At 37.2% G+C, this 24,697-nt stretch overlaps 1 protein-coding gene across 3 annotated transcripts in view; it reads left to right on the plus strand.

Moving 5' to 3' along the window:
• Positions 1-1,106: 1,106 nt before the first annotated feature.
• Positions 1,107-24,697, plus strand: part of CTTNBP2NL (CTTNBP2 N-terminal like) — a 52,384-nt gene continuing 28,793 nt past the window's right edge. The window contains exons 1-3 of one of the 3 annotated variants that reach the window (XM_057749220.1): positions 1,107-1,200; positions 13,195-13,318; positions 16,192-16,299. In XM_057749220.1, coding sequence (XP_057605203.1) covers positions 16,201-16,299 — 99 coding nt within the window. In that variant the 5' untranslated portion in view covers positions 1,107-1,200; positions 13,195-13,318; positions 16,192-16,200. Of the gene's footprint in view, positions 1,201-2,769; positions 3,002-13,194; positions 13,319-16,191; positions 16,300-24,697 lie in introns of those variants that run through there. The other 2 variants (XM_057749137.1, XM_057749298.1) reach the window with 2 other exon arrangements.

Below are 24,697 nucleotides of genomic sequence, written 5' to 3' on the forward strand. Positions count from 1 at the left end.
AGACAGTCTTCCTCGGTGAGTACTAGGCCCCTAGTACTGTCTTGCTTAATAATAATTGTTAATACTAGAAATAATATATTTAAATTAATTTATATTATTTCTGCATTATAAATAATTGTACTTATTTATTATGTTGTATTAAAAACAATGTGGTTACTATTCTTTTAACCAGATGAATCAATCTGTGAACTGGAAAAGGAATCCAGAACACTTGACCTCAGGAAGGGATGCATCCTCTCCTTTTTCTGGGTTATTTGGTGCAGGTAGGGCTTGCTACTGCCACCAGCAAGATCTGCATTCCTGTGTTCACGAGGGACAGACATTCCTTGCATCCTCTACTGTCCTTTGTCGCAGCTTCACTGCAAACGCGGTAGCCTACAATACACTGGGGCCAAGGACACAAAAAAAATCCCCTCGTTTGGAAAACATAGCGTAGAAAACCTTGACACAAATTTTATTCACTCGACTTCTTCATGGAAGGCAGGTCGGTCTGGGTTTGTGCTACCCGATGTCCCTGCTCCAGGGGCTCCTGAGCTGCTATTCTCTTCCAAATGTAATGTGAAAAGAAAAGGGGGGGAGGGGGGTCCTCCGGGTTTTTTCACCTTTGCGCCCTTGTTTCCAGCACAGGCTTCGTCCAAGAAAAAAAAAAAGGGAGCAGGCAAGTCACGTTACCAGGTTTTCAACAACAGGTTTTCTAAAGCAGTGCCAAAGGGCATTTCATTTATTAACATTTCGGGTGAAATGAAACGTTAACGTGCCCGATCCATCAGGGCACCCGAAACCCGCCATTCCCAAGCTTCCCGTACCACGGGGGTAAATACGAAGCACTCGCCACCGTGCGGTCCAGAAACCTCGGAGAAGGTAGAAAGTTGCAGATACCGGGCCGGGAGGGGAGCAAGCCCAACCGCGAGCCCCAGCCGGAGGACCGTGCTTCCTCCCGGAAGTGACGTGAGCTCCATCCCAGCTTGGCTCTCCCCAAACAAAAGGGATCTTGGGGCCCCGGGAGGAGCCTAAATGACATTGGAGAAGCCCCTCCTCCAGCCGGCGCGGATTGGTAGCAGGGCTGGAGCGGCGAGGAGGCGATTGGCCCTGCCAAATGCCAGTGCCCCAGCCTGCGGTCGAGGGGCGGGGCCTCGGGGGGCTGCGGATGGAGCTGGTGGCGGAGGCGGCAGGGAGCGGAGCCCGGAGCGCCGGGAAAAGGTAGGAGCCGCTGGCGCCGGGACTGGGCGGCGGCTGGGAGGCCGGATTCTCGGGAGAAAAGCAGGGGTAGGACCACCGGTGTCCTCCCGCCACCGTCCTGCCACTCGCACCCATCCCCTGAGGGGGCGGGGCCGTCTCGTCTACCTCCCGGTATTCCCTGAGGAGGCGGCTCCTCATCCTTTGAGGGTGCTCGCAGATACTTATTGTCCCCCGTCAACTGCAGCTCCCCAGAAGGGGCTGCCCTTCTAACACCCTTCATTTAAAGGGGTCCCTCGCCCAGCCCCTCAACCTGAGGAGAAGGCGTGCAGGTTCCCATTCTCTAGGCTGCCGCCCCCACCCCCATTTTGTATCCCCGGGAGGCCCGGCATCCCTTCCTACACCTGTCCTTGCTCGCTGGGGTGGGACCAGAGCTAGTTTCATCTGTAAGATTAAAATCAGTGATTTCAAAAAAGAGAGAGATGGGCGATGCAGAAATCAAAGACCCGACCTAGACAGCCAGCTCCACGGAAGAATCGGCCTTCCCTCACTTGGGTTCTTCCCATCCCCCATTCTCTGATCTTCAGCCTTCCGCCTGAAGCCCCTGGGATCCTCTCTTCTTCTATGGGGGCTCGAGAGCTCACCTGCTTCGGGACTTTTTTTAGACTCCGGAGGAAGAAGAAATAGTAACCTTTCCCAACCCCCTTTATACCTTTGCTTTCTATTCCTTGAGGGAGAACCCAACCTCTAAGGGTTTTTTTTAGGTTTGAGTTGCGTATCATTTTTGCTTTCCACCCTATTTCTTCCCTGAAAACTTGATGAAAAACCACCCTTTAGTATTTCACAGTGAAGTGGGCGTGTGGGATATCTACAGAGTTGGCCTTGTGTGGGTAGGAATGCAGTGTGTATTGTTGGACTGTCAGTGAATAACAGCATGCTTTCAAGTGAAACAGCACAGATAAGTAAATAAAGAGCTTTAGATTAGGATGAGTATCTCCCAGTCTAGGGCGGGCTGCTCTGTTGCTCAGGGAGACTGCGGTTAACCTTGAAAGTATAGTTCTGTTGAAACAAAAGGCAGGAAGTGTTTGAAGAAAATTCAGGTTCAGTGGTCTAGGTTTATGATTAATCTGGTCCAGTGGGCTTTGGTTACTCTCTAGCCCCTATTTTGTGGTGGGGTTTTCCCTCCAGATGAAACTGATGTATATATCATATATATATATATGATGTTGTTGACTGGTTTTACAAGACCAGTATCATCTACCAGAATTCAAGGGATGAAAATTAAAAGCACATTTTAAATCTCAGAGATAAGGATAAATAAAAGCAAGGTAAACTCCAGCTGTTCACACACGTGACTACCAAAGAGTGTCTCTATAGTGTGCTCATAAAGGCCTTCATTCCAGCAGGTGCGAAATATTGAGGATTTTGGCTTAATGTGAGTGCCATTGAATCCCCAGTAATCATCTACTGCTAGCACTTTCATATATTCAAATTTGCCATATTTTTTAGCATTGTTTCTTTTGCTTTCAATCTGAAGTCTGTCTTACTATTGTTATCTATAACCAAAGATAATAACAATGGGATGCAAGGAGTTGGAATCATGGGGGCAATAATAATGGCTGTCTTTTAGCTTCCTGATTAGAATCTCTGAAGGTAGACTTCCTGAAGGTGATTAATTTTGAATAGTTAGGTTCGCAGTTCTCAGAGCCAGTCTCGGTGCTCACAGATCTGCTCAGTGATTGCTTCCAGAGCTCCAGTAAAAGGGCACAAAGAAGAAACTGTGGAGGGTCTCTCCAGCAAACACAAAGTATACTGCGATTGGTGGGTAAGTGCCCCCAGCAATAGCAGCAGAAAAAAACTAAAAGCAGAACAGGAAATCCCAAAAAGAGATATCTTATTACACGAGCAGAGAACAGAAAATATACTAAGGTGAAAGACTAAGGAAACCAAAGTTGTGGTGATTGCCAGGACCTTAATGAGCAGAGAGGAAGAAGCAAATAATGCTCTTTGATTACTTGGCACAGTAAGCAAGATCTGTTTGATACACATTTGGGTCTAGGAAATCTTTAACTTTTTCAGCACCTGTTTGGTAATGTTAGATGAAGAAAAGCATTGTATGCAGAGATTTTTTTAATGTATATTTGTAATCTATCTCATTAAATTATAAATTCTTTGAGAGAGGTATTAGTATGTTTTGTTCCATCTTTGTACCTTTCACAGTGCCTAGTATATAGTTTGACTTAATGAGTGTTGAACTTTGAAGCTGACACCTTAGGGTAGACGGGAGAGATGATTTACTGATAAAATATGACACATCTTGTGAGTATAAACAGTCCATTTCTTTTTGCCTTGATTTAACTTTATTTTCCTTATGTGATGTCTTTTGGAACTCCAGTATCTTAAGTGACTCTAAAATACTGAATTGTGTGTAAGAAGATGTCTGCTGGTTAGATATATAATTTTGCTGTAATGAAATTTGAACCAGACTTATTAATGTAAGCAATGCTAGTCATTTTAGGATTTTATTTTTCTAAAAATCTGAGCAGAGAGGAATGAAATAAATTTAGGAGAGCACACTAGAAACTGATTTTTGTTTAATGGTTTGTGAGTGTTTGGTTTTGACAAGTTGGATCTACTTTGGAATTTTTTTAAACGGATTTTTATTCGATTTTGTGCTTTTCTAAAGTAGCACTAAGCACATGATCAGGGATACACACTGTTTTGGGTCCCTGAATGAAATCATACAGACTGACTATGGCAGGCATAATGCACTCACTCTACAGTAGATTTGTGTCTTGGCAGAATCAGTTTGCCAGTGCTACCAGTTAATTTGCAGAACAGAATTCTTGGCTTTTCTGAGTGGAGCAGAATAGTGTTTCTTGAGTGTTTTTAGTGAAATGGTGTTTCACTTTGCATGTGAATTAAAGAGTTTAATATTAAATATTCTTCTACTCCTTTAGCACTTAAACAAAGGTGAGGAATTAGTGTCTGATTTTAGTTATTTGTTGGTTTTATTTTAAATATTTCAGTATATAGCTAAGATGCCTAAGTAGGGGAAAATAAAGCTTGTATATGTCATGATCTCAGACATCTGATACAAGGATTTTTAGGCCACTGAATTGGTGTTTAGTGGCATGATACAAGAAGCAGAGATTTATTTCTGCAGGAATTTTGTCCAGTCTGTGGTGGTTGACCCTAGGAATAGCTTGTCAGCCTGTTACTGAAAGCCATTTTTTCTTATTTCCTGAATGTTTGCTGCTAATAACTAAAAATCAAATCTTCCTAGTTTTAGTTCAGAGCATTTCAGTGAGAAAATGGCTTATTTATGGTGAGGCTATAAAGGGTGCTAATTTACAGCACAGACTTTAAAGGCAAACCTGAGTTGAAATCCCAACTCTGCTGCTCTTTTGCTATATTACCCAGGGAAAGGGCACAGTTTTCTATCTTTACCATATCTCAGTTTCCTCAGCTGTGACTTAAAAATGGCTTTTAGAGTTTTTTTTTAAAGGATTACATGAACATGGCTTGTAGGAAGCACTCAATAATTGGTAGGTATTATTGCCATTATTATTCACACTTTGCATGTGAGTTAAAGAATTTAACATTAAATATTCTTTTACTCCTTTAGCATTTAAACAAAGGTGAAGAATTAGTGTCTGATTTTAATTTTTGGTTGGTTTTGTTTTAAATATTAGAATATATACGTAAGATTCCTAAGTAGAGGGAAACAAACCTTGTATATGTCATGATCTCAGACATCTGATAGAAGGATTTTTAGGACAGTGCGTATCTTACAGTGTGTGTGTTTCATAGTTTTGTCATGTATATTATCTTCCTTAAACTTTTTGGCCCCGGAAAAAGAAAGGTAAGGGATTCAACCATCTGATGTCTTCTCTCTGAATTGTCAGTTGTTCCACTCCAAACTGTCTTAAATACCTTCACCCTCGGTGTCATATAAATGGTTTCGTGGATACTGTGATTATGGTGCAGGATTGTACCTTCTGTGAGATTTAAGGGATTTTCAGTGATAATTTTGATTGACAGTGATTTTTGCCTTTTGAAGGCAACTCTTCTACTACCCAAAGTAAGAAACAATCATAGGAACAACCAAAATGGCTGAGAAGAAACCACGGGTAGGGGAGTTAAGAGTGGAGGACAGGGGTTTGTGGGTTGAGGGAAGCAGGACTGTAAGCAGGCATTGAAGTAAAGAATGTAGTAATATGGTTTCTCCCTGCCAACTATTTCCAAACTCTGTATTTCATGTCCAAAGCCAGAGCTTCCACTCTAAATGTGTGCTTTGCTGCTAAATGAATCCTTTCTGCCTTTTGGAGCAGTAAAGAATATAATCCTTAATTGTTACTGAGTTTAAAGAATATAATCATTAATTGTTACTTAATTCAAATAGAAACTAGGAAGGAAAATAGGAGAGTGCAGGATGTTGGGGTTGACCCTGAGCTTTGGGAGCATCTGCATGGATCCTTTGTGCAGAGCTGCTGGAGAAGGCAAGGCTGAAGTGCACTCTGGGTCTTTCCTAGAAAGGTGAGCCAGGGAGGAAGGAGTGCAGAGGGAGATGCAAGCTGGGATGAGTTATTTTAAGGAGAGATAAGAGCTATAAATTATGACTGAGAGGAGAATGCACTGATGGTTAAGTTGTAGAAAAAAGAAACATTGTTTGCAGTTTTTTGGAAGAAGAGGTTCCCCATTCCTTGGTTTCTGCTAAGTAATCCTTCATGTTGTAGGTCAAACAAGAGTGAGAAAAGAACCAATCTAGTTCCTAACTGGTTTAATATTTGATGGTACAACCAAGATCTAGTCCAGTGCTATGTATCAGCTTCTTCTTATTGCCTCTTGTTGTTTTTTTTTTAATAAATTTATTTATTTATTGGCTGCATTGGGTCTTCATTGCTGCACACGGGCTTTCTCTAGTTGCTGAGAGTGGGAGCTACTCTTCACTGTGGTGGATGAGCTCCTCATTGTGGTGGCTTCTCTTGTTGCAGAGCACCGGCTCTAGGCACACAGGGTTTAGTAGTTGCGACACATGGGCTCAACAGTTGTGGTTCGCAGGCTCAATAGTTGTGATGCACAGGCTTAATTGCTCCAGGGCATGTGGAATCTTCCTGGAGCAGGGATAGAACCCCTGTCTTCTACATTGGCAGGCGGATTCTTAACCACTGCACCACCTAGGAAGTCCCTTGCCTCTTGTTCTTAAATTGAAGGCATGGAAGAAATTTTCTGAAAAGGCTCTACCCCTAAAGACTTATCTGCGTCTAAACCTTTAGCCTTCACCAACACTCACAGAGTCTGAACATGTTCCTCTTGGGGGTCTAATTACTTCTCATTCAGCGTGTCTCGCATCACAGTCATCATTTCCCCACCAAAACCAGTTCCTTTTCTAACATCCGTGTTTCTGTTAATGGCATCATCATTCTGGTCGCCCAGCCTTAAAACCTCAGCTGATCTGGGATTATTTCCCCTCTTATCTCCTTAAATAGAACCAGTACCAAGTTACTGTACATTCTTTATAAAGTCTCTTGCATCAGTCTTTTTTCTTTTTCCATTCTTACTGCCACCTTCCTAGTTCACACATTTTAACCTCATACCTGTACTGTTAAAGTTTTCTCCCAACTGCTTTTTCTGCTTCCAGTTTCTCTTCAGTCAAATCAGCTCTGTACTTCAAGCTTTAACCTTCCTAAAACTATACTTTTATTATGAGATTCACCTAGTTAGAAATGTTTAATGGCTTTTTATTTCCTAAAAGATAAAGTCCAGTTTTGTTGACTGTAATTCAAGATATTGCACTGTACATTTCTTTCCAACCAGCATGTTTTGAACCAGAGACTGCTGAGTGCTAAGTTTATCAAGTTAAAAGACAGAGTATTTGTCTAGAAGAGCAGAGTCTTATGAGACAAAAGACAGCTATGTAAATAGATGAATTGATATAATAGAATGGGATAACTGCTCCTGGGTTAAGAATATAGATACATATCCACTGTGAATTTAATATAATATTAAAAATAGCTGTGATATTTTTAGAAAACCCATTTATCAGTATTACAAGTTAAAATTATAACGATTAAAAGCTATAGAAATTCAGTGGAAGAAAGGCATGCTTTTCATTTATAGCCTACAGTCACAAAAAGCCACTCTAGGCAGAAGATTGTCCTTTTTCTTTCCCAAGTAGTGCGCAGATAACCATTGGCCTGAATAAGTGTTGTGTGTGTTCCTAAGCCGCCTTTCCCAGGAACTGACCAGGCCATCTCCTTCTTGGGGCGGATCAACCTGCCAGGTTAGAAGGAGTAAAACTTGTTTTGATTTCTAATTAGATACATGAGTGGTAGAAAATGACAACTCATTGGAAAAAGGAAAACCTCATTATCCTTGCAGATGAAACCAAATATATACTCGCCAGGGATGAGAAATGAGAGAATTGACCAGTTACTAACTCATTTAAGCCATTTAATATCCTGTTAGAGTATGTATTGCCATCCCCATTTTATAGATGAAGAACTGAAAGCTCAAAGGTTAAGTGGATCAAGGAAGTATGATGTGGTAGAACCAGGTTGCAAACCTAGGTCTGTAGGACTCCAAGGTCCAAGCACTTTCCACTGCAACACTGCCTCTCAGAAGAGTTATTGTCCTTAAAGAACCTGGGAGCAAAAACAATTGCTAGGTCTATTGGTCATTTTCAACTGACATGAAATTGTTAAACTTTTTAAAAAATCAGTGGTCTGATTTAGAAGACAAAATTTAAAAGGCAAAACAACATCATCAGTTATAATATTCTGTTACAGGCTTTTGTGAAATATTTTACAGTTCAGGGAGAGTCAGGTTATGGGCATAGCTAAAACACAGATACCTTGACTATATTACAGTTCATCCTCCATACCATACGCTCTGTTTCTTCCTGGTTTAAAGTCCTGATGGAGTCAGCAACTTCATCCAGCAATAATACTGAATATTTGAAGGGTTCTTGTATTCCAGGCTGCCTGTAGAATTGAGGCCTGTGAATCATTTTACTGGAAATAAAATCAGTCTATGTATTATTGTTTCCTCATTGTGGTGTTTTACAAATCATGGTGGCATTATTTCAGAAAAGCAAAAATGTAGGGGAATGATGAACAAATAGATGATATAGACAGATATACATATTTTGACAAAATCATATTATAATTTCATTGTAATAAATAAAGCCACTGACGGATATGCTTGAAATCGTAAATACTTCTGGTAATTTTCTGATATTAGAAGATATATTTTTAATTTTAATGAAAAAGTTTATTAATGTAAAAACCATTATTCATTTTCATTAACGTACATTCCAGTAGCTTAACTAACGTAGCTCTTCTGGTTTGGTCTTGTCTCAGATGAGAATACTTGAAAAAGTATAAACAGATATCTAGGTAGACAGACCTGTTTTTGATAGCATTGTGCCAAATGTCCTCATTTTGGGGGAGAGATGTTTGAATGCTTGTTTATAGGCATGAGGCCACTTCCTCCTTTTCTTCAGCATACATATAAATGTTGTTGGCAGCATGTGGAAGAGACAATGATAGAAACAGATGTATACACATAGTGAGAGAGACAGATATTCACACACACACACATACACACACAGAGAGATACACTAGAGATGCATAAGTCTTAAAACAGAGCTAACCACCACAAAAACCTGATATCTATCATGGTGTCCCAGAAAGTGGATTAGCCTGGATCTTAATAGTTTTGCTATTTAACTATAATCTTCAGTAATTCACTTAACAACTCTGGCCTCAGTTTTCATCTGTAAAATGAGAGTGCTAAATTAGTTTATTTCTGAGGTCCCGTCCAGCTCTATGAATCACATTTTAGCTGATAAAATGAGAAAATCAGTTGTGAACAGTGATTACCAAGTAGCAGTGGTTACTAAGGAAGCCTCTGGCATCAAATTGCTTCTGTTTTTGCCACATACTCGATGTGAGACTTTGAGCAAATTATTTAGCCTTTGTACCTCAGTTTTCCCATCTGTGAAATGGGGGTGATGGTGATGATGATGAACTTGTTGGTAATGGTTATAGCATCTACTGCTGAGGTTGTAAGGATTAGATTAATACATATCCAGTATTTAGAACACTGCCTGGAACATGTTAGTGTTTAGCTCAGTAAATGTATATCTTTTTATTATTACTATTATGGTTTAAATTCTTCTTGGAAAACTATTCTAGAAAACTCTGAGGAAAAAATAAATAAAAGAATAAAACTCTGAGGAATTAGTGCTTAATTGGTAAGCTCAATTAATTGTTATTAATTTCTGTATTAAGTATAAATCTAGAAAATCTGGTATCCTGGAATCAGCTGTAAGTAGAGTACTGAAAGCATTTTAAGTATAGACCTTAAAGAGAATTAGCTTTATTACAGAACTGGTTTCTTGAGGCCTCCTTCAAAGTCCATATTGACAGTATTGGATAAACAAGCATCTGAATCCCTTAGCACCGTTGTAATTTCTTTGTAAGTGCATTATTCATAATATATTTCAAGATCCTGAAATTTACAATTTCTAAAACTGTTTCAAAACCATTCTGTTTTATATAATCCTATCCCTAGTGTTGCTGGAAAAAGCAGACTGATAAGACAAGCAAGGCATTCTTTGTTCAGGCACTGTCATGGCAAGGGGAAGGCTTTGATCTAGGCGCTGTAATAGTCTTTCAAAGTAGTAAACAGGTAGCATGTATTAGTTTGCTAGAGCTGCCATAACAAGTGCCGCAGACTGGGTGCCTTAAACAACAGAAATTTATTTTCTCACAGTCCTGGAGGCTAGAAGTTAGACATCAATGTGTCAGCAGGATTGGTTTCTTCTGAGGGCTCTCTCTGGCTTGTTAAATGACTATCTTCTCCCTGTGTCTTCACATGGTCTCTCCCTGTCCAAATTTCTCTTCTTATAAGGACATCAGGCATATTAGATTAGGGCCTACCCTAATGACCTCATTTTCTTTCTTTTTTTTTTTTTTTTTTTTGGCTGCACCACACAGCATGCAGGATCTTAGTTCCCAGACCAGGGATCAAACCCACGTCCCCTGCAATGGAAGCATGAAGTCTTAACCACTGGACTGCCAGGGAAGTCCCATGACCTCATTTTTGACTTAATTACCTCTTTAAAGACCCTATCTTCAAATACAGTCACATTCTGGGTTACTGGGGATTAGGACTTCAATGTATGAATTTGAGGTTAGAGGACACAATTTAGCCCATAACTAAGAATACAAATAGTCCAGTAATATCTTTTACCTTCAACTGAAAGAAGATTGATTTGACATTTGTAGTAAAGCATTTATTGCATAGTATTGTAGAATTCAGTAAAAAGATTTGTCTTTCTGTCTTAGAATCTTTGTAAATAATAATAGCAAAATCAACTTTCTTAGTAAATGTACAAAAGATCTGCTTTCGTGATCAGAAAATTATTTTCTGATAATATTTTGACATTTTTTCTTTACTAGCCTAATCCTAAAATGCCAAAAGTAGAATGAGAGGTACAATTTGGAATGTTGTCACTCTCTTACCCCCAAATGCATACATAACCTTTATGAAAAAAACAGAAGTGCCAGAGGGTGGGGAAACCTACATCTTGAGATAGTCAAGGTAATGTGTCAACACCTTCCACCCTCAAATATGAGCTTGCTTCGGATACATTTTTTTTAAGTAACAGTGCACTTTTGTTCATTTTAGATTTGGTATTTATAAATGTGACATGTTTATTCTATTTTTTTTAATTTTGTGTACACTGGGTTTTTAAAGAAGTGCATTATCTAGTAGAAAGCTGTGAGAACACCCACTTTATATGTCAGTGTTGACTCTGAATTTTCAGAATTAACTGGCCTCCCAAATTTTGGTTTTGCTTATATGTATTAGAAAGAATCTTTACATAATTGGAAGAAGTTTGCTGTACATCTTTGCTAATATCTTATCACTGATAATAAAAACTTACTGAATGACCTGAATCTCAGTCAGTTATAGCCCAAGTATAAATTTCTTAAATTTGATATCTGAGTATATAATAAAGAAGTGATTTTTATCCAGTTTTGCAAGAGTGATCTCCTGGGTAAAATAACTCGTTTTTTGGGGGTTTTTTAGAGGTGCTTCTATGTCTGGAAAAATCTAAGACTTATCTTAAAAATGTTGTTTTCTCACGGGGATATGTGTATAAAAACAGATGATTGAACTTGGTGTACCCCCCCAAAAATAATAAATAAATAAATAAAATTAAAAAAAAAAATGTCGTTTTCTCTCTTTCATATCCCATATCACCCATCACTTAGAGATAAAGCCTTCATTCCACATAAAGACATACACACACACCCAGATACTACATAGACAGACATCTTATTTGTACTCCACCCTGCCCTGCCTTACTACTTACATAGCTGTAGAAGCTGTTTGGGGTGTTTCTTTTTCTGCCACCCAATCTCTATGTGGTAAAAAGGCAACAATGCCTGCTATCATATAGAATGAGTTCCAGAGCAAAAGCTGAGACTTCCTCAAGAAGGAAAAGGAACAACCAGAAGCAGAATGAGTGGAGGTTGGGTAAAGGAAAGAGGCCAGAATAAAAGGAACAGAGCCCAAGCCACAGCAGCATACCTCCATGGCAAAATCAGCACTGCAGTTCGGGAGGTACAGTGGAGGTGCGGGGCCAGTGTCCTTCTTGATACCCATAATCCTTGTGGCTGTTGGCAAATGAGAGTTCATACAGAAGAGTTCATGCCCTCCTGGCTATTGGCCCTGACTTGATGGGAAGTAGCATGTGAATAGACCACATGGTAAGCTGGGCAAACTCATGTTTGAAGTCACTTATTAATAACTTAAAAAGAAGTTTCACACTTAGTCTATAAACAGGCTTATTTCTCCAGGGTATTAAAATATGTATAACTTTATCTTTTTATTATATATATTTATATGTATTTTTTAATTGCAAAAACTATAAAGCTTAATATAGCTACAGCTAGCTGTACCACAGTGTGTGATAATATATACAGACAACTTGTCCACAAGTGGTTTTCATTTCAAATTTATAGACTATAGCATTCCTTAGGCAGAAATATCTGCATTTAAACTCTAAGGAAAGTTGGGTCTTGGCGAGATCCTACGGGAAGGAATGAGCGGAGCATCTGGTTGAAATGATCTTGTCTTTCACAGTTACTTAATGGACAATGACAAGTAATAGCTCATTTAGAAAATAAGTGGAGAATGAGTCTGTAGACTACAGTATGGCATGCCAAAAATCTGGCAGTCACATTTCTGATGATGACTATGGAGTTAGAAACAGCCTTTTTCTGAAAATCTTAGACCACATAATTTATATATGGACTTGGCACGTTAAAATACAAGACAAAAATTATGTTTTATCAAGTAAAATTTGGGGCCTATTTTTTTAAAGTTCCTGGGTCTCAAACACTATTAGAAAAACATAAACCAAAAATTACATATAATTCAACATTTAATATTTGAAAATAAATGGGAAAAAGTAGAAGCTGGGATGAGTAATAAGTCCTACAAAGTTGAGAGGGGTGACAGATTGACTTGTTTATTGATTGGCAAGAGATGAGGGGATGAGAATTTTCCTTACACGAATTTGGCAGTTTGAAAAGTTGAGTTGTAATTATGTTATTTTTTTCTCTGAGTGCATTGTGCAGAAGTCATGGTGATTCAGGCAGATAGGCTTTTGTCAATTCAGGGAGAGAAACAGTTTCTTCTAGTGACATTCATAAGATAGTCCTTGAAGTGACAGTGGACATCTTAAAAGTAAACAAGATTTTGAAAGACCTCACCTTCCCTAATTATAATTGCAAAAGGTAACTCTGGTTCCTGGTATTTGTTTCCTATGTTACTCAGCTTCAACTTGAAGAAATGGCTTTTTTTTTCTCTCTCTCTCGTGTGTATCAACCTGCAGCTGTCAGGCCTCATCAGCTATAGTTACAGTTGACATTCTTGGGGTTTACCAATTGTTTGTAGTATGGTCACATAAACAATAAATTTCTTATTATTTTGCAGCTTTGGACATTTTTCCACCATGCTGATGACATTTTAAATATATTTGTCAATTTTCCCAAATTTTAACTGAAGAAAACCTTAAGAATTTATACTTGAGGACTAAAGTGTGACTGCCAGTTATCAGGTCAGTATCCCCCCCATACCCATGCCTCCCTCATACCACCCCCAGGAATATCACTGCCATACTAAAACATAATGCACTTTTACTATTGTTCATTTATATTTCAGACAAAAAGTTACTGCAATGTGTATTGAAATTAGATTCAGATGTGAAGGACAGCAAAGAACTGCTAAATTGTAATGTTTATAAAGAATGATTATAGGAATATGCAGAAACAGACCTCTTGGGTTTGAATTACACAGCTGTGGCCCTTTTTTTCTCTCCTGTGTCATATTTGTATTATATTCACTTTATGTAGATACCAAGATAAATAAGTTGATACATTAGCAAAATGTTCCAGATTTTAAAATTTGTGTGCAGAAGTTAATTACAAACGTAGAGGTAACATGAATATTGTTCTTTATGCCATTGACATAGACTGCTTTGTAATTAAAGTGACTAAAGATTGTTTCAATTTCACTCTTTTATGAGGATGTATATTTACCTGTAATTCTTATTTAATTGATGTCTCTAACAAATAATTCTTGATTTTCACTCATGAAGGACTTCAGAGATTATCTAGTCTGTTTTATTTCACCTGTGAGGAAACTCGGTGCTATATAGCTGTTTAGTAGCAGAGCTGAGACTAAAATTCTAAACTCTCCATTCCCAGTCTGTTATGTTTTGTTATGTCACACTGCTTCCTTAAGCCACAGTTTTAGATTTCTAGATGAGAATATTTAAATAGTATAGAGACACTGAAGGAAAAAAGAGTAGTATGTGTAAACAGTATCATTTTTAGCTCTATTCCTAGTTGATTTACTCAGTGCATTTGGTATTTATGGAGTGCCTTTACCAAGTGCCTATTATTCTGCTTAACATCAGGTGAGGAGTGAAGAAAGGTATAAAATGATAGCATTTTTCCTCTGCCTTATAATCTCCTTGAGAGAGGTTAAAACATGAAACCATCAGGAACTGGGGGAAGGTTTCATCTAAGAAACCAATATGACTCAAATGGTAGTTGAAGCGCCTCCTCATTCTTCACTCCAGGATGCTATCTATCATCCTCCTTCGTTTGTAGTTCCCAACTACAAAAGGGCAGCCAGTCACTTATTTCTGCTGTAATGGATCTTGGCTGCCCCCAATTTTGGTAGTGTCTTTTTTTTAGAATTCTTTTGGAAGATGAGGGAGGATAGTAGTTCTTAATAATTAAACCATTAATCAGCTTGTATCAGGAACTTGGCGAGATGTTTTATATTTATTAACTCAGTGTTTACAACAATCCTGTGAGTTAGTTATCATCATGTCACTTTCACAGATAAGAAAACTGAGAATCAGAAAACTTGTCCAGTCACACAACACAGGAAGATGTTGACCTGGCATCTATCTGACTGCAAAGCCATGTGTGTTTTCCAGCATACCGTCTTTTTTTTTTTTAATTGGGGTATAATTGTTTTACAGTGTTGTGTTAGTTTTTACTGTATAGTGAAGTGGAGTTCCCTGTGCTGTACAGCAGGTTCTCATTAGTTACCTATTTTATACATATTAGTGTATATACCAACATACCATCTTATGTTAAGTGTAGCTTTATTATGTTTGTTGTTTTTTGGGTTATTTTTGGTTTTTTAGTTCTTATTTTTAAAGTAACTGTTGTGAGGTATCTCTCTAATACAGAAGTGAGAATCACTTACTGGTCGTTAACCCTCACAAGTTAGAAAGTTAGCAGTTAGAGCTGAAGTTACATTGAACGTGTTTTACCATGTGGCGAAAGATTTGTACAGCGTGTCCTGAAACGACATCTAACAACACAGTGAAGTATGTATTTTCTACATGCTCTCATTCGCTTAAAGGCAGTAGCTCTGGAAGGAATCAATGACTCTTTTGTGTGCCTCCTAAAATTTAATGTGCTCATAGGAGCTGGGAGTTACTGGAGGGTGTGTGAACCAGTCATGTGGTGATTCACTTAAAAAAAAATATGAGAGTGGCAATTTAGAAGTAAAGAGTGGGAGAGGGACAATAGTATTTGCTCTGTTTTAGAAATTGTAAAATGTATTTACCATACACACTGATCAGATGATCCTTCAAAAATTGTATCGCAGTCTAACTTCTATCTATGTGTGGTTTGTGAGAAATTAATCTTACGGAAAGGATTGAATTTGTGCCATGCAATTTGGCATTTAACATATTTTAAAAGATGCAAGACTTCATAGAAATGTGAACTTGTTAAGTCAGATAAATTCAGTTTATAGTAGCCTGACCAGTTAAGATGTTTAAACAATATATTTTAAGCAGTCATTCAAAAGTACATTTGTACATGATTGCATTTGTCTTATTTTACTGTATGAAGTATAAATATTGTGATAGATGTTCTCTGTGAAAGTAGACAGAAGTGTAAAAGAAAAAAATTTCCTATACTCCATTATCTTTGCTCAAATTGACTTCAGCCAATTTCAGAGGGATCTCAGAATGTTTTATATACAATTTTGAGATTTCGTTATCTAAAACTGGGATATCTTTCCGTGGTCTAACAATTTTTCAGTGAAATATTATTCATTGTAACAAAATTTTACCTGAACTTCTGGTGAACAAAACTAGTGATTAATTCTTTCTGAGACCTTCTAGGATGTTTGTATATATGTCTGAAGAAAAAATGATGAAAATTGAATCTTTGTGAATGGTGATGAAATAAATAATTTAAATGAATTTTATTTTCTTTTACTGCTAAGTTTATGATTAACATCAAAAAGTTCTTATTTTTCCATTTAATTGTAACCATTTCCTTTCTTAAAGTATTTTGTACTGTAATTGTTGCTCTTATCTCTCACTTTATTTTTTCTTTAATAGTGTCAAATTAACTCTGTCTTCTGGAGATTATCTGATTGTTGTCCTTGTCTTAGACTTTCAGGATGAATCTGGAAAAACTCAGCAAGCCGGAACTCCTAACACTATTCAGTATTCTTGAAGGAGAGCTTGAAGCAAGGGACCTTGTTATAGAAGCTTTAAAGGTATGTGAAAAAACGAGAGAGAGAGATTGAATGTGGTCATCATATGTTTGAAAGCCATTTCATTGGTTAACTAGGATATTTCTATAGCCCCAGTTGAAGTTGAGAGGCCTGGGTATAGATATTGATACTTGCTATAGCAGCCACCTATATGGTATGATTTGGGGACACTGATGAAGCCTTTCGGCCTCCAAATAGTTCCTTTAGTCTCTCTACCTGATGTCTGGACTTCGAACTTCATTCTTTAGCTTAGTGGCCTTAGCTGTTTCTGAATACCAACCCCTTGAGAACTTGATGAGACCTGCCTCCTAAAAAATCTATATATACCTATATACCATAATTCAGGATATAATACCTGATAGATTAAGAATTCTTACTTTTGTTTCAGTATTTGATATCTGTTAAAATACACAGTGAGGGGGCGGAGTAGATGGGAACTCTACTTTCTACTTAATTTTGCTGTGAACCCAAAACTACTCTAAAACATAAAGTCTAATTTAAAAAAAAAAATACAAGAGGGCATAACGCCTTTAAAGGGTCTAGAATCTTTTACACCTTGGTAAGGTTGTTTCCACATCTGTCTTGAAATCAGATTTGGAGAGGGGAAGAAAAGACCTTACGAGTATCTATGTGAATAGTAGGAAGATGATACCCCCATAGGAGAGGAGAAATGGCCAAATAAGATAGATTTGGGCATGCTGAAGAAAGCATAGCCTCTGCTGAAAACTGTTGCATTTTTGTTTTCCCTTGTAGCTTTGTAATGTATGATAAGTGATTTCCAGTGGTTTCATTTCTCCGAAGTACATGAGGCAGTTCCCTTCTGATATGGGGGTGGAGTCTGACTTATTTTCCTTTCCTTGCTTGTTTTGCATGGCATCCCTAGGGATCACATGTTTATGGCTTTGACACATGCCTAGTCACATGATAAAATTCATTGCCCGAGTCTTTGCCTGTCTTGCCACTAAGCATGACTGTGTGACCTTGGTGAAGTCATTCAGTCTCTGAAACAGAGCTTCCTTGTCTGTAATAAGAATAAATGATTAATAACTAGTATTTATGTGTAACACTATAATTTGCATGGCATTACAAATACTCCAACAGTGTAGGATTAATTTCTTTTTTCCCTTTATTTATATTCTCTCAGTACATATCATGTACCCCATATCCAAGGACGAGTCAGTGGTTGCTCATCATTTGAATGGATGTCTCCAGTGTGCCCTCAAGTGTCTAACTTTTTAATGACTCCCCTGCCAACATATATTACATAAAAATGTTCACTCTGGTTGGTGACTCATTTCTGCCACATCACAGGTCTTCCCCTTTTGTCACTATTGGGATTTCTCATCCTTTTCCTGTACGTCCCTGAAAACTATTCTATTTCTCATAATCCCATACCCCTGTTACCAGTAGTCCTAACCTGATTAAATCCAGGAGACCCTCCATTTATTATCACATGTTTATCTGATCTGTGAAGAGCAAAGGAAGAGAAAGATTGAGGAAAGTTTGAGTTCATTCCTAATCCTCACTCCTAATGCCTGCTGTTTTTCCTACTTCTTCTCTTGTTCTCATCTGAGACCCCTGGCTCTCCTCTCCATAGGAATTGTCAGCTTAGACCTGGAAGAGTTCCACTGTCTAGGCTGAACCAGAAAGTGCTTTGTTTATGTCCTTTTAGAACTCAGAATGCATTTTCTAGGAAACTACAATAGTTTTATGGCAACTAAATAGCCTCACCTGAGGATCTGTCCCTATTTGCACTGGGACTCCAGGAAGAAGTTTCCCATAAATTTTGCAGTTGAATTATACAAAAATTTGTGGGCCTCAACCCTCTCATAACTGGGGTAGGGGTTGGGGAATGGCTGCCTCTGACAGAAAAATCAGAGGATGACCTTATTTTCTCTTTGTTTTTTAGCTTTAGAACTGATACAAACCTGTGGAGCTTTATGTTTGTTTTGCTAATCCTTGTATCCTCAGCACTTAGCATAGCACCTAGCATATAAATGCTCAATAAATATTTGTTGAACAAATAAAATGTATGCTGTTGTTTTAAAAGACTGCCATATTTCAAAATGAATGTTGTAAATTATTAAATTTTATAGCCTGCCCTATTTGTGCTGTAACATCCTGCCTTCTGGTTTTAACAGATGCCAAGGTGTTTGTTGCATATGTTTTCCTAAAAAAGTTTTTTTCTGTGTGAATCCAATTTTAGTTACTTTAGGCAGCTTCTGACAAGTTGAAAGAGCAGCTTGAGAAGCAGGAGCTATAATTAAGAGAGCATTTTGATATAAGATACCATTCAGAATCAGGCACAACTGTTGTATTTAGTCTGTGCATACAGCCTGTAGGTGGTTAAATTCTTTTCTAAGGCTTAAACTACATACAGTTTAGGTGAAATGAATAGCTTCACCAGAAGTGATATGTCTTTAAACAGTCTATTGTTAGATAAAATTAAGTAGCAGCTGGGGGTCAAAATTGTTTTAATCCTTTGAGAAAGCAACTGCCTGCCATAGTAGATTCTTAGAGTTAAAAGGAAATCTTGTTTTATTTGTGGAGTAGTTTTTTGTTTTGGCTTGGTTTTTTTCTTATTTTTGTTCATTTGATTTTGGTTCTGTAGGATGTCGAGATTTTACTGCATTCTTTCTGTATGGCTCTTTCTCAACAACAGACACTATTGCTCTTCTTAGACTGATATGACAGATCACTAATTTTCTTCCTTTTACTATTCTTTCTTAACTCATGCTTAGTTGGTTGAAAGGTTTTGGTCTTTGTCCTAAATAGCTATGATTGATTTTTCCTTTATGTTTAAGTAAAAAAAAGTTTGTCTTTTTTTCCTCCTTACCTTTAAAAGAGATTTTTCCTGGACGTTAAATCTATTCTTTAACCTTGCATCTCTGAACCATATGGTTCACTGCTGCTGTTAAATAAATAGTAGGTCACATTGGCAACGGTTAGATCTGTATAGGGATGTATTATAAAAGTTACCGTAGTTTGTAAATCCTACCTATAAAGTTATAATTGTAACAGAGCTTCATTCATTTTCCAAAATTTCTGCAGAGTTTCAGATTGCAACTACACCTTGTAGAGCCCCCATAATTCTATTCCTCCCCCAAATATAAAAGCCTCCTCACTCTTCTGTTACAGCCAAGACATGTTTGGCATAGAGCCAGGGAAGTCAATAGAAAATAATGTAATATTCAGCCTCTTCTGTATTTGAAGTCTAATTGTTACAGAGGCCATTTATACAGTATTCGGTCCTAACTGAACTTTATGTAAAGTGATTTTCTGTTTTAGGAGGGATTATGTCAGAGAAAAGCCTTCTTAATGAAAGTCTCTCCCTTTGATTTGACCACGTCACTTTCATGACTGAGAACACTATGGGAATCCCTTCCACAGTAAAAGCAGGTTGCATTGCTCGTGAACTGTACAGGAGAGGTTGGGGTAGAACCACACAGTTCAGCAACACAGGCTGAGTTCATTAATTCTAAGAAAATTTAGGAAAAGCTTCCCAGCAGGGTCTGACTACTCTAGAACAAGATGAAGGAACCTTAATTTTTAAAATTTGGAAAATAGATTTGACTGCCAATTAAAGTTATATTAAGTAGTTTGAGTGTTCCACGTTGGGTATATTATATCTGCATATCTCAGATCTGATCTAAAGCCACACTTAGCTATGACTAAGTAGAATCTACCCTGTATTAGTATCATTTTATTTTAAAGCATTCTTTAAATTGCTTCTGCAATAATAAATGGTAAGGTATTACAACTTTCACATAGAATTAGCTTAAAGAGTCTTGAATTTCTTTCCACTGATGCCTCAGTCATAAAACAGGTATGTCTTTTAACGTCTAGGATATAGCTTTGTTGGTTTTGGCCAAAAGCCATTGCAGAATTCCCCAGGCAAGAAAATTTACAGACAAAAATGTTGTAGACAGGACAAAGTTAGAAATATATTTAGAGTATGAGACTGTAATATTTAACTATTGCGAGATTTTTAAACAGCCAGAGTTAAAAACCAAAAATCCAAATGTTACATATATGTCTCTGTTAACAATAAATGATTTATTTTTGCCAAAAATATTCTTAAGATAATAATAATTATAAGGATCTTGTGACAGTGCCAAAAATATGGAACAAACAAAAGTTATCATGGAAGGTGCTTTGGCTGAAGAAAATCACAAATACAAGTTCACTCTAAGTTGAGTCTGACATCTGCTTTTGGTCATGGCCTTGTGCTTATTATAGAAGCAGGTTATTATAAAGGCTGGTCTGAGATGAGGAAAGTAAAATTGAATTTATAAAAAATATACATTGTCCTATACTACTAAGCTTGTCAAGTGTGTTTGCATTAAAAATAATAATAATAACAGATCTGAGAATATACTTAAAGGTACTCAAGTTGAAGCATTCTTTGCCACCCATAAGCTTGGACCTAACAATTCTTTGACCAAAAATGATCCCATTTTGATGTTTTTTTTTAAGCTCTTTATTAGAGTATAATTGCTTTACACTGTTGTGCCAGTTTCTGCTGTACAAAAATCAGCTGTATTTATATATATATCTCCATATCCCCTCCCTCCCGCGACTCCCTCCCACCCTCCCAATCCCACCCCTCTAAGCCATCACCAGTCATTAAGTGGATCTCCCTGTGTTATGCAGCAGCTTCCCACTAACTTTGATAGATGATTTTTAGGAAGAGCTTTTAGGATTGGAGTAGGTAGTTTAAATCTTCGATAAAGATCACATGAACATAAGCTTATAACGGAGAAAAGTCCAGCAGTTTCTGCCTGGATAAGAACTGGCTATTAGGAAGCAAGTAGAACTTTCTTTAGGGAATTGAATTATGGGGTTTTTAGATTTACATTCATGACCTTTTCTATGAAACGTGTTTTAGAAGGGAATTAATGAGTGGCCATTTAGGGCCATGTTTTTATGTGTTTTATATGGTTGGAATTGCTGGTATTTTTTATTCCTACTCGCTGAGTGATGTGCACACGTGAAATCCTAGCTTTTCAAAAAGAGGCATAAAGATAATTATTAGGCACGCTACAAAACTGTCAGCTAGGACGTTCAGTTAAGTGTAGCCGCTAAGAGCATGAGCTTTCATATCAGACAGACCTAGGTTTGAGCTCTGCCATTTAGAGAGATTGTTGTGTGATCTTAGACCAGTCACTTACCCTGCTAAGCTGTAGTGGTAGAATGGTGTGGTTATCACAAGAATTAAGTGAGATAGCCAATGCTAATCAAGGTGCTCGGTGCTCATTTACTGTTAGTTGTTATTATTAGAACATAAGTTTTAAAGTTCATCCATTTAAGAACAAAGGTATATTCCATAAAGCAAGATATACTGCTAACATGCTGTCCTGTGTAAGAAAGATGAGCGTTTTAAATTAAATCTTTGGTATCAGAAGGGCTTGCACTGTAGCTTGTTTTTCATATGGAAACTGATGGTTTTGAGTTGATCCATCCCCACCCTCACAACCAAAAGCATGTACTTTGAGGCAGCTGGCAAGGGTTAAGGGTGTACTGTGGGGAGTGGAACAGATGTTACACTGCATTTCCTTCTCTCTCTCTTTATAGTGAAAACAGGAAATATAGAGACGGTGTGGAAACTTTTTTCAAATTGATTTTTTTCCTTTGATTTCTTTGCTTCTCTATTGCTTGATTTGACGTATTTGTTATATTTTGATTTTTTTATTTTGCCTTATTGAGGTAAAATTCATATACAATAAGCTGTATATATTTAATGTATACAAAGTGATGTTTTGATATATGTATCCCCCATGAAATGGTTACTGCAATCAAGATAGTACACATATCCATCACCCCTCACATTTTCCTCCTGCCTCTTCACAATCTCTTTACCTAACCTTCCCCAGTCCTCCCCACACTCCCCACCCCAAACCCACTGATCCTCTAGAGATTAGTTTACATTTTCTGGAATTTTATTTAAGTGAAATCATACAGGATATAACCTTTTTTTTTGTCCTGGTTCTTTGACTCAGCATAATTATCTTGAGAGCCACATTGATGCTGTATTGATAGTTCATTCCTTTTATTACCAAGTAGTATCCATTGTATGTTTGTACCACAGTTTGTTTTGTCTGTTCATCTGTTAGTGAACATTTACATTGTTTCCAGTTTTGAACTTGCAAATAAAGCTGCTATGAACATTCATGTACAGGGCTTTGTATAGACATGTGCTTTTATTTCCTTTGGATGAATACCTAGGAATGGAATGGCTATATTACATGGTAGGTATAATGTTTAGCCTTTTAAGAAACTGTCAAATTGTTTTCCAAAGTAGTTTTACCATTTACATTCCCACAAGCATATATGAGTTCCATTTGCTCCACATCCTTACCAGCACTTGATATGGACGGTCCTTTTAATTTTAGCCTTTCTAATAGGTGTGTAATATCTCATTGCAGTTTTAATTTACATTTCCCTATTGACTAATGATGTTGAGCATCTTTTCATGTGCTTATTTGCCATCTGTATTGTTTTCTTCAGTAAAATATTTGTTCAGATCTTTTGCCCATTTTTTAAATTGAGCTGTTTTCTCATTACTGAATTTTGAGCATTCCTTATATATCTGGATTCAAGTACTTTAATATGCCTTGCAAATATTTTCTCCTAGTCTGTGGCTTCTCATTTCATACTCTTTTTTTTTTAACTTTATTATTTATTTATTTATTTTATTTATTTATTTATTGACTGTGTTGGGTCTTCATTGCTGCATAGCGGCTTTCTCTAGTTGCGGAGAGTGGGGGCTACTCTTCATTATGGTGCATGGACTTCTCATTGTGGTGGCTTCTCTTGTTGCAGAGTATGGGCTCTAGGTGTGTGGGCTTCAGTAATTGTGGCACGTGGGCTCAGTAGTTGTGGCTTGGGGGCTCTAGAGCAAAGACTCAATAGTTTTAGCGCATGGGCTTAGTAGCTCCACGGCATGTGGGATCTTCCTGGACCAGGGATCAAACCTGTGTCTCCTGCATTGGCAAGCAGATTCTTAACCACTGTGCCACCAGGGAAGCCCTCATTTCATACTCCTAACTGTATTTTTTGAAGAGCATAAGTTTTTCATTTTGATGAAGTCCAATTTATCAATGTTTCTTTTATGGATTTTGCTTTTAGCATTACATAACTAAGATTTAGTGTCATAAAAGTTGTCTCCTATATTTCTGTAATTTTATACCTTTAAGGTTTACACTTGGGTCTGTGATACAACTTCAGTTAATTTTGTTATATGGTACAATATATGGATCAAATAAAAAATTTTGCATATGCTATTCAGTTGTTCTAGCCCCATTTGTTAAAAAGACTGTCCTTCCTCTGTAGATGGCCTTGGCACCTTTGTCACAATCCATTTTCCGTATATTTTTGGATTTATTTCTGGATACTCTGTTCTGTTCCATTGCTTTATTTCTCTACCTTGATGCCCATACCACATAGTCTTGGTTACTGTGGCCTTTTATGTAAGTCTTAAAATTAAGTAGTGTTAATCCTCTAACTTGTGTTCTTTTTGAAAGTTGTTTTGGTTATTCATGGCTCTTGGCATTTCCATATGAATTTTAGAATCAGCTTATCAGTTTTTCCACAAGTCCTACTGAAATTTTCATTGGAATTGCATTGACTCTATAGATCAATTTGGGAAAAATTCACATGTTAACAGTATTGTTTTTGCTAATCCATGAATGTGTATTTCTCTCCATTTACTTAGATCTCTCAGCAGTGCTTTATATCTGATTGTACAGGTCTTTAACATCTTTAGTCAGATTTATCACTATTTCATATTTTTATAATTATTATAAATGGCATTGTTTTTTAAATGTTGATTGCTGATTGTTTATTGCTGTTATACAGACATGAAATTGATTTTGTATATTGATCCTTTATCCTGCAACCTTACTAATCCAATTATTAGTTGTAACAGCTTTTTTATAAATTTCATTGAATTTTCTACAAGCATGTTTGCAAATAAAGACAATTCTACTTATTTCTTTCTAATCTGATTTCCTTTCATTTCTTGTTCTTGCCTTATTGCATTGTCTAGAACCTCCAGTACAAAGTCAAATAGAAGTAGCATGGATATCTTTGTCTTGTTCCTGATCTTAAGGAGAAAACACTCAGTGTTTTATCATTAACTATGCTGGCTGTAGGTTTTCATAGATGTTCTTTATCAGGTTGAGGAAATGTCCTTCTGTTCCTAGTTTGCTGAGTTTTTATCAGGAACGGATATTAGATTTTGTCATGTGCTGTATCTATTTTTTCTGTATCTATTGAGAACTTAATTTTTTTTTAAGATTAAAAGCTCCAAAGTATATTGTTTTATAGGTGTTATTACTGTCTATAGCTTCACTCATTTATTAAGCCATTTCAGGTAACTTCAAGTTGTTAGTTTACAGAA

This window comes from Hippopotamus amphibius, chromosome 1 (genome assembly GCF_030028045.1).
Source record: "Hippopotamus amphibius kiboko isolate mHipAmp2 chromosome 1, mHipAmp2.hap2, whole genome shotgun sequence".
NCBI classification, from domain to species: Eukaryota; Metazoa; Chordata; class Mammalia; order Artiodactyla; family Hippopotamidae; genus Hippopotamus; species Hippopotamus amphibius.